Below are 10,196 nucleotides of genomic sequence, written 5' to 3' on the forward strand. Positions count from 1 at the left end.
CTGCATCAACCTCAACGAATCGACATTAACATTCCATATGAAACATTAGGGTGTGACCAGAAACGATTTCAATTCAACAAGTGTTCACCAAATCCCATCTCTCTTTCTTTTTCTTTCTATTTATGATCTGTTCTTCTCAGTACAACAATCAGAATGAACTTTGAATTCCTATCTATTGATTTTCCTTTCACATTTGGATTTATGACAAAAACACGACACAAGGACATGCCCTGCAATGGAGGATCCCTGCTGAGTGTTAATTTATTTTTTCCTCTTGCCCTCAGGAGAGTCTTGCTGTATGCATGAACGCAAGCTTTTGAGTGACGAAAGTCGAACCTTCAAAAATTTGTGACCAGGATATTCGTGTTTTCACAGCAGCAATCATGCCTAGAGAGATACATTGACTTCAATGGCAGAGTCTGTTAAGATGATATCTTTTAAATTATCAGCTTTTGGGTGATCCAGGGTATCCAAATTTATCCTCAAATGCAAGGGTTTCACAAAGATGAGGTCTCTCAAATTACAGTTCGATTTTAACAAGAGCTGAATGCATGAATCTTTTTCCAGTCCTCCAACTCTTCCAGGGTTCAAAATATCAGCTATCCTCTCCGCGTGTTTCTGCTGTCCACCCTCTTCCAGATCAAGATGCCTTCTTAGTTTTAGATACAGTGCCGCATGTATAATAAGCTGTTATTGCAGATAAAATAAAGATATTAGTGCTAATTTGAAACGATAAATCAGCACACAAAAAAATTAAAAAAAATAGAATGAAGGACATGTCAAAAGCAAGCGATCAAGCAAAGGACAAACCAAATATACCTCACTTGTCCCGGGACTAGTGTTGATAGCGCAATCAATATGAAGTCTCTCATCCTGGTAATTGACATCAGAGGTTGCACTATCCTCTTCAGTAGCCATCTCTAATCCAGGAGTTGAAAATGCCAGATTATCCAATTCATCGTACCACTGTTGGGAAACACCAGCCTGAATACACCAAAAAGTACTCAGGGACTGGAAGGAGAGGACTACTGTGCCAAAGGATCAAAAGCAAAAGCATGATATGGAAGGTAAGGCGAGAAGAAGAAAACAAAAAAAAAAAAAACGCTCTGCAACTAGGAACCTTCTCTGAGGATCCCACCACATCTTCTGCTCCTAAGATGACTGTAGCAGACCCTCTTGCCTGGCGCCATATACATCCTTCTTGTAATGGTTCAACAAGCTCGGTATCCATAGGGATGTCTATATTTAACCTTATGTCAACCCTTCCTGTTACATAAACCAGAAAACAAGCCATGACAGATTATTTCGTGGTTTGTGGCATGAATATATTAAGGCAACAACCAGGGATGTAAATCGGTATAGCTCGCATGCAAGCAGCCTGCCTGCAGGGTTTTCCAATCTTTATATGTTTGCATGAGAACAAGATAGCTGCCTAAACACAGCATAGTTTTTTCGAGCACTAGGTGCAGTCTGGAAAAACAAAAGAAAAAATAGAACAAGTCTTCTTGTGATTGAAATATTTGTGGAATGGCAAACACAAAAGTGGCTCAGCTTCTTTGGATTTCAAAGCAAGCAAAGACATGTTTCATTTTTCAGGAGTGCAGAAGTATGCTGAAACAAAAATCAAACTGCCTACATCTTTGTTTCACCAAGATCATGGTAAGTCAGTGGCTGAAAATTGAAACCTGAACCCTGCAAGCAGAAATTCATTTGATTTTCAAGTAAAATCAAGGTTGTGTCAAAGTGTGCACGTCATCCACAGAGCAGCTGTGGTTATATTATGTGGAATGCATTTCATTAGAAAAATGTACAACCAGTTCAACTATCATTTGTATTTTTAGTGTTAAGTTCAAGTTAAGTATTTTTAGTGTTGACGTATGACATGGAAAGCCAAGATGCCACATCATTTGAGAACTTTTATTCAAAACCAAATTCCTGAAGGAGATGTAGCATGCACGGAAGCAAAATGAAACCTAGGGCATTAGATACTCCAACTAAATTTTAGTCACGAAAAACTTTATTAACCCAAGATACGATTATAAATGAACATATCAGGCAAAAGATCCTCACAGTGCACATTGGAGATGGATGATAAAAGGGAAATTAAGATGGCTAGGCCAACAGAGGACCCTTGGTTTGGATAAGTGATGGTTTGACAGGAGGGAAGACAGGAAGAGGAAGACCTAAAATAGCACAGATGGAAATGGTATTGAAAGATCTAAAATCTCTTGATATTGAGGTGGATATGTTTTATGATAGTGATTAATGGTGCAAAAGATTATTTCACATCATTAACACAGAAATTAATCAAACTAAACAGCAAATACCTGGTAACAAGCTGACGTGCTCAATATGATCGGCTGAAGCTCCAGCACTAATCAGCCAAAAACATGGGCAAAAGAGGGGGACAATATCAGTGGGGTGAAACAGGTCTACATGCAACTGGCATGTAAGCCAAAAAGGAACAAATATCACAGCATAAAAAATTGAAAGGAAATTCTCTTCAGCGAACTCACTGTCTTAAGGCAAGTGAAGTCACCATTTTTTAAGAAGAGTTCGATTTGAATTCAGAAAGAAGCTACCTTGCAGAATACAGTACTCATACTCACACAGAATATACTCTCTCCACAGGGAATGATAGCCAGAAAGGTAATCCAAGAATCCCAAAATTTGATAACTGGAAGTTCGAACAGGCACCGGATTCTCTACTTATTTTAAGAACCCTATGTGCAACTTCAAGAGATTAAGAGAGAAATAAGTAATAAACCAAAACCACAGCAGATGAACATCAAGATGAAGAAAATACAGAATTTGCTCTACCTGTGTCACACAAGACAATGTCATTCTGAAAGGTTGTTAAGTTTGATATGAGAGTAGCATATGGAAATTCCTTCAGTGAACAGTTGACATCAGTCTGCTGTTTCAAGTAATCAATTGGCAGCTGTTTCAAAAGGGATACTTTCCCTGTGATCAACTGTCCACAAGTCTCCAAAATGTTGGGAAATCCTTTACAGAATTTTGATAAGCAAATATTAGACATGAACATTAGAGTATTATGAAAAAATAAAAAAACTCTAGAAAAACAACAAACCTTTGATGCATTCTTTCATCTCTCCTGACACTAAATCTATGACCCACAGAGTTTCAAAGCTGAAAATACAAACAAAACTTCATGATAGACTGTACAGTTTACTTAAACAGAATCAAAATGATCATCCAACAAAAAGTAAAGCTTCATATTTCTATTTAAGAAAAAAATCAAACAGATAGAACCAACTTATAAAGTTGTGAATATTGTTCCCTGCAATGGTGAACCCTGCAACCTTCTAAAATCAGTTTCTATCAAGCACTAAAGTTTTGGATGGAAGTATGTGTTATTTGGTTTGATGTAGTGCATTGACGGAGTACAATAACTAGACATGCTTTTGAAGACAATAAGATTCCAACTTGAAGAAATATTTTGCCCTCACCCTTCTGATCTGGGTAATGCAGGGAATAAGAAGGAAAGTGAGGCAACTTCCAAAAGCCCTAAAAGGGAAACCGAATAGTGCAGAGAGAGATCCAAGCAAACATCTATAATAATAGGGGTTTGCTTTGTTTCTCACTTCTTTTTGGACCTTTTTGACTGTTTTTCCTTAACCATGACACCTTGCATGTTCCCCCATAATGGTTTGTAAGCATCACACGGTTCCATTCTAATTGGTCGTTGCTTGTTTTGCTCAAATTAATTAGAAAACTTCACCACTTAGTTTCACATGTTTGGCTGAAAGAAAAATTTTGCATGGGCAAACAGAAGAATATTCCAAGGAACTACCAGTACATATCAGAGACACATTCCAAAGAAAAGCTTGCAGAAAGAAAAAAAAAGCAAAACAAAATTTAAATCAGACAGGGCAAATAAACTGAAAAAGAAGGCAAAAATTTGAAAGAGGCATTTGTTGCTTTTATGAAAAAGTAACCATAAGACAAACATCCTTCCTTACCTACGGCTGATGATTAAGAAAGTATTATCCACGGACTTCAACAGGTGCCAAGGGAACACCAGAGGCTGTGAATCAAATTCTTCAGATTTTGCATCAACATTAATTCTAGAACCCAGCTTATCCATAATCCAGGTCCAAATACTATTATTTTTCCTCCTGAAGCTTTTTGGATAAACTGTCTCTAAAACCCGACTCTCCAGATCAGCTCTCCTGATAGCATGGTTCTTAACAGATAAGAACCAATTCAATTAAATAATAATAAGTGAAAAATCTAAAAATAGTAAATTTAGAGTCCATTTATTTTGCATAAAATATTTTATAGGAAAATGTTTAATAGATTTTCCCATGTTTGTTTCCAGAAAATATTTTCTAGTTTGTTCACATAAAATATTTTTTAGAAAAACTAGTCCATTAGTTCATTTGCTAGAAAGCATTTTTAGCTCATGAAATTCAGTAAAATAATTTTCGAATAGTAACTCATTGACAATATCATCCAATTATTTCAACCATCATCTAAATCTCACCACCACCACCACCACATCCTCTTTCACCACTACCAAGACCACCTCATCACCACCACTAACAAATATTTTACATGGAAAAAATTTTACAGGAATATATTTTTCAAGCCAAACATTGAAAAATATTTTACGCAAAATAAAAGGGACCCTTAATGAGAAGTTATTATCTTTTCAAACCATGTTGATATTGAAATTCAATATTTAATTTAAACACCTATCCTGAAGGGCACATCAAACTTCACCATAGCATAAATCATGTTTCAAAAGCTTCTGAGTGCATACTTCTGAATCTACAATGTACAGGCAATCCTCCTCATCATCATAAAAGGAAGCTGCAGGACGTGCTAGCTTGGCAGACTCAAATTCTCCATCCTCAAATCCTTGGCCAGAACCAATCTGGTTTATGAAAAATGTAAGTCTAAATTCAAGCTTTATCTTTACATTCATTTGAGCTTTTTACAAATCATAATGCAACTACAAAATAAGGATAACATGGTGCATTAGAGAAAGATGTCCAAGAAAATCACTAAAACTCTTGAGGTGATATCTTTTGAGTTCTGCAATGCCCAAATATCTACTGATGAAACTATTAAACATTATCACTTGCATGTCAGACACAGAAATGGGTTGAGTTATATATTGCCAGGTTTGGAAACCCTTGGGGATGGCTGATGAATATTATAATTTCCAACCAGTGAATAAATTCATGTGGAATATCATTATTCAATCAACCAGATTTGTCAATCAATCAATATCAATAATCAATAAAAATATGTAAAATGGAAACCTCGAGCATTGTAGAGCTTCCATTTTGCCAGTTACAGTTTTCCTCCTAGTAGATTTATGCCATGTGTATCTTTTACAAGATATTCTTGCCATGTGTACTTTAGCAAAGTCTTATAACCACGAAAATATTTCACGATCTATTTGTTGCTATTTATTTTTACTTGAACTAAATGAAAATTCATGCTATAAGCTTTAGATTCAGATCCATATTGAATATATTTTATAAGTGTAAGACAACACAAGAAAGGAAAACAAGGGAAATGGATCAAATATCAGGTTAACCTATTTCAAGATCCCTTAGGTTATTTCACACTGCATCTATTTTTAACTCGTTTGATGTAACAGTTTTACATACCGAATCCAGAATCTTTCCATTGCCATCAGATACAATAATGCGATGATGATTGCTGTCAGAAAGGAACAGGCGGTTGCCACTTTCATCCGCAGAAACACATCCTATAGAAAAACAACATCAATTTTTAGAAAACAATAGTTTATTTTACAAAATCACTTTGATCTTTTTAATTTGCAAACAACTCAACAAATTATCATCTTAATTGTCTTATTATTCAGAATTAGCACCCTCTTGATTTGAACAAGTTTAATGGAGCAAATGACAAACATCCCTTCTGTTATTTAAACATGTCAAATGTTTCTTGCATCTGAATGTAGTAGACTCCATGTCTTCCAACTTATAGCACTAATCTCATAAGCATTACTCCACTTAGCCCTCAATATTTAATCACTAATTTCAAAAGGTCAAAGGGGCACACTTAGCTATTTGGGTCTTAAATCTAATAGATTTTCACCTTTTCCTACTTTGATTATATATATATATATATATATAAGGGTACATGAGTTATTAGATAAATGGACACCATAATTAGAGATTGTGCTGAGGAAACAGAAACCATGCTAAGAAATGCTAAACCTGGGAAATAAAGAAGTAGGTTCTGGAGAGGAGAGCACATGTAAGGTTCTTTGATAACTTCAGCTTGTTTCGCCCAGGTGGTTTTCAATTTGTGCCTAGAAATCCCATTGTCAAAGTTCATGTTTTCTTGCACATTTAACTCCTCAATAACTACAAAAAAGAGCATGAAGTAAGTAAATTAACAATCAATCTACTTCTGAAAGCACTTGTGTATAAAAATGCACCACATATACTTGTTTTTTTATACCAAACTATGAAAAGAATATATCACAAGGAATGAAGAAAGAAGAGGAAACGGTTAAAGAAGTCAAAACCTCCAACAACACCACACTTAACATCCATTGAAAAATACTCCCTGCAACAACAAAAGACAAATCCAAATCCCTTCACATGCACTTCTCATTTGTCATCTTTTTATTCCTAAACCTCATCAGCCATTCACATTTTCATACAAATTAAATCAAAATCTATAAATATCTATTCATATAAAAAAATTACGCATCTGAAGTGCACAAGTAACTCTTGGAAGTCAAACAAAATCAGCAACTAAATAAAAACACTTGATCACAACCATCACCAACAGATTTAAATGATTTCATGCTAGAGATTATTTACATACCATTTCTTTTACCACTGGAGAGGTGAAAATCATTTGATAACCAACGCACCAATCCGGCATGCTCATGCCGCATTAAGCTGGAAACATTTCGTAGCTGCCGAAACCACAAAAAATAAAAGTAAAAAATTATATATCATAAATTAATTAAAAACAGAAAAATCAGAAGGAAAATTCGAGTTTCCACAAAATAAATACAGAAAATAAAAACTGAATCCTAAATTCAAAATCGAAAAAAAATTAAGAGAAAGGGAGGATGCATGAAATAAATTTTACGCAAAAAAATAATCCAGAAATTCAATTTGCTATTATTATTTAAAAATATAAAACATGAAACATTAAGCAAATTATAATAAAGAGATCTGATAAGAATAAATACCTTTTTTGAATGCTTAATTAGATGAGAAGCATATGCCATGACTGCTGCTTCTGCTTCTGGTTGGCTAACTTCAAGTGACCAATCAATCAGTCAACTTCTTCAAAGCTCGAAAAGTTTAGGAAAATTATGTTGATTTTTTTAGGTTTTTTATTTTATTTTTTTATGTTTTGTTCAGTTTGGGATGGATGGCTGGCAGAATAGAAATCACACTTTGACTTTTTTTGTTTTCTTGAAGTTCTTTGCTTTTTTTTGATTTGTTGTAATAACAAATGAGTCATTTTAGTATATCAAAATGTATATATCAGTCCCTCAAATATTGAAACTGATTGAAAGGTTGTTTGAGCAGCGTTGATCCTCCTCGATTTAAAGAGATGCCTAGGGATGACATTGGGTACCTAAGGGTCAAGTTTTGGAACTTTCAATACCTGAACCCAAAACCACTATGTATACACAACCCAGAACCCAAAAGGTATGGGTTTTGGATATCCAAACTCGATCCAATCAGTTTTGGTATCCATTTGGGTACCCATAGCCTGACCCAATACAAAAGTCTGCTTATGGCTCTTTTTTTTTCTTTTTTTTGATACAGAACCACTGATCACTTTGATTCATGGAACTGGGAATTAAAGTAGAGAAAAAAAAAAGGAATGAATGGAACCTGAATAAAATTGCAAGAAAGGATTAGGAAAAGAATCATCTAGCTTATCCCTAAAGCCTTCCTAGAATGGACTAAAGTTTTGATTTTACTATCCCTCACTCCACATGTACTCCTCGCTACTCTACTTTATATGTTGGGTACATTTTAAATCTTCTACCTCCATAAAAAGAAACAAGCAAAGAAAGATGGCATGTCTCAATGTGCATCACTGCATTTACCGCTGCTGCTGATTCTACTTGTGATGTCATCAGGTAAATGCTTTCTAAATCTTTACCATTTTTATTTTTTATTTTGTTAATTACTTAGTTAACTCTATTAACTAATTAGTTAACCAATAATATCACGTTATTATAAAAGAACAATACAAGCATAGCAAACATTCAAAGCATGGATGAAACACAATCAGCAGAAGCTAAGGCTGATTAAAAGAAAAACAAGAAGACGAGCAACTGCTATCATTGATTATGAACAAACCATTATTCCTGGTCATGTATAACAGTCATGGCTTCAAAAAGCTCCTGACATTGTCTCAAGGAGAGGAAGAAAGAGGAAGGTTACATGGGAGAAGTTGAATGACGATACTACCAATTTAAATTTAAATACGCAACAATAAAAGATTAGCAAATCAACTAACAGAATTCATAGAATACGTGTATGAATTCTCACAGTTGAATTCTAGAAGAGAAGGAGATGCAGCGGGACTTGTTAAAAAGTCTCGGGGCTCCTTCGCTAGCTTATTTGTGATTCAAGCCTTCGAAAATTGATTTTCCGCCAGCAGCCACGTCAAATAGCCTTAAACTGGATATCAAAACAGAGGAAGAAACACTTATCAAGAAACTATTTTTTTATATCAATCACCTGAAACAAAGTTCAATGGATATCAAAAACCCACTCTAACAAGCATTTCATCGAACATATCCTCTACACAATCCACTAAACAACAAGTTAGCATACCCATTTCACTATTGACACCGTATAAGAATCTAACAATACATTCCACAAAGTGTTTCCATAAACAAACCACAAATCTAAGTTCAGAGGAATTAGGGAATGAAAATTTCAAATTAGAGAAGGAAAATAAAGAGCAAAACGCATCGTCGTTTTGGGTAATTGAAATAAGAATTCATTTTATTGTCAGATAGGCAATCGCAAGCACACAAAAACAAATGCAAAAAGGGCAGAGAAACAAAGCTATGAGAAGAGATTAGTTTCCAACCTGGCTGGAAGGAATTCTGGTACCTCTACAAAGGACTTTCCCACTCGAATTCAAAAATCGAGACGACAGAGTAAGAGAGAGTCTGACAGCCGGCTGAAGAGTGAGAAAGGCGAAGGAGAAACCCTAACCTTTCTATATATAATCTGTGGCATAAATGTAATTGTCTCAAACTTTAAAGATATTACTAAATTTTAGGTCAGGTATAGCCATTCCCATTCATTCTTTAATGGAATAGGGAAGGGGCAGAGCTGCGGCTAGCAGGAATGGGCGCTGGCCTATATTACAATTACAATTAAAAAAAAAATACATGGTAAAAAATTTGTTGACGTGGATATGACAGCTATTGGTCTTGCTATTTTTGGATAGCACATATGACTAATTTTGGTGGCTAAAAAATCATTTCAGGGCAGCATCTAATATATATCTTGGTGCTATTTCCGTGACTTTACGACGTGTGCATCAAACGAATCTTTGGTTTGGTATAGATTCTTTTTTTTTCCTTCTCTCTCATCCTCAATTTTGGTACGATGCCTTTTGATTTTTCAAATTAGCCCTTCAACTTCTCTCTTTTTTTTTCAATTTAATCCCTATTCTTTTTATTATTATTTGTTTTATTTGAAATAATTCAAGAAATTAAAAAAAAAATTCAATTTTATTTGAAATAATTCAAGAAATTAAAATTTTGTTTCATTTTTTTTCATTTTTCAAACTTGTCTCTATTTTTTTAATTTCAATTTATGTAATTGGAGATATTTTTAGAATTGAATTTTTTTATGATTTTATTTATTTTTTTACCTATTAGATTCTATCTTTGTTCTTTTTGTTGGTATTTTATTTTCTTTAGCAAATTTTTTATATTGATATTTTTTATTGATTTCATCTTTTAATATTAAATTGATTAAAATTTAAGCTTCTTAATTAAACTTGTGTGTTCTCACAGATTCATCTTTTAATATTAAATTAATTAAAATTTAAGCTTCTTAGTTAAACTTGTGTGTTCTCACATATTTCAAGATTGAGAAATTGACTTAGTTTTGAGAGATTTCCTTGATTTTCATTGGATTTTTTTTATCATTTAAGCATATGTTTTTTTAATTTCATCTTTC

General features: G+C 34.0%; 1 protein-coding gene across 6 annotated transcripts; it reads right to left on the bottom strand.

Moving 5' to 3' along the window:
* Positions 1-13: 13 nt before the first annotated feature.
* EMB1974 (NHL domain-containing protein) lies at positions 14-9,213 on the bottom strand. Of its 6 annotated transcripts, none has more exons than XM_011026400.1 (16): positions 9,091-9,213; positions 8,541-8,672; positions 7,217-7,284; positions 6,841-6,937; positions 6,222-6,371; positions 5,646-5,746; positions 4,787-4,900; positions 3,984-4,207; positions 3,092-3,150; positions 2,821-3,006; positions 2,610-2,733; positions 2,328-2,374; positions 1,121-1,266; positions 820-984; positions 351-687; positions 14-298 (listed from the first exon to the last, which is right to left on the bottom strand). In XM_011026400.1, exons 3-15 carry the CDS (start codon positions 7,253-7,255, stop codon positions 388-390), a joined length of 1,752 nt encoding a protein of 583 aa, XP_011024702.1. In that variant the 5' UTR covers positions 7,256-7,284; positions 8,541-8,672; positions 9,091-9,213; the 3' UTR covers positions 14-298; positions 351-387. The 6 variants fall into 6 exon arrangements, with proteins under 6 accessions (XP_011024702.1, XP_011024701.1, XP_011024705.1 ...); XM_011026399.1 differs by having other exon boundaries at positions 14-295; positions 348-687; XM_011026403.1 differs by having other exon boundaries at positions 14-687; positions 6,841-6,934; positions 7,217-7,280.
* Positions 9,214-10,196: the final 983 nt, after the last annotated feature.

The sequence above is a fragment of the Populus euphratica genome, unplaced genomic scaffold (assembly GCF_000495115.2).
Source record: "Populus euphratica unplaced genomic scaffold, PopEup_1.0 scaffold58.1, whole genome shotgun sequence".
NCBI lineage: Eukaryota > Viridiplantae > Streptophyta > Magnoliopsida > Malpighiales > Salicaceae > Populus > Populus euphratica.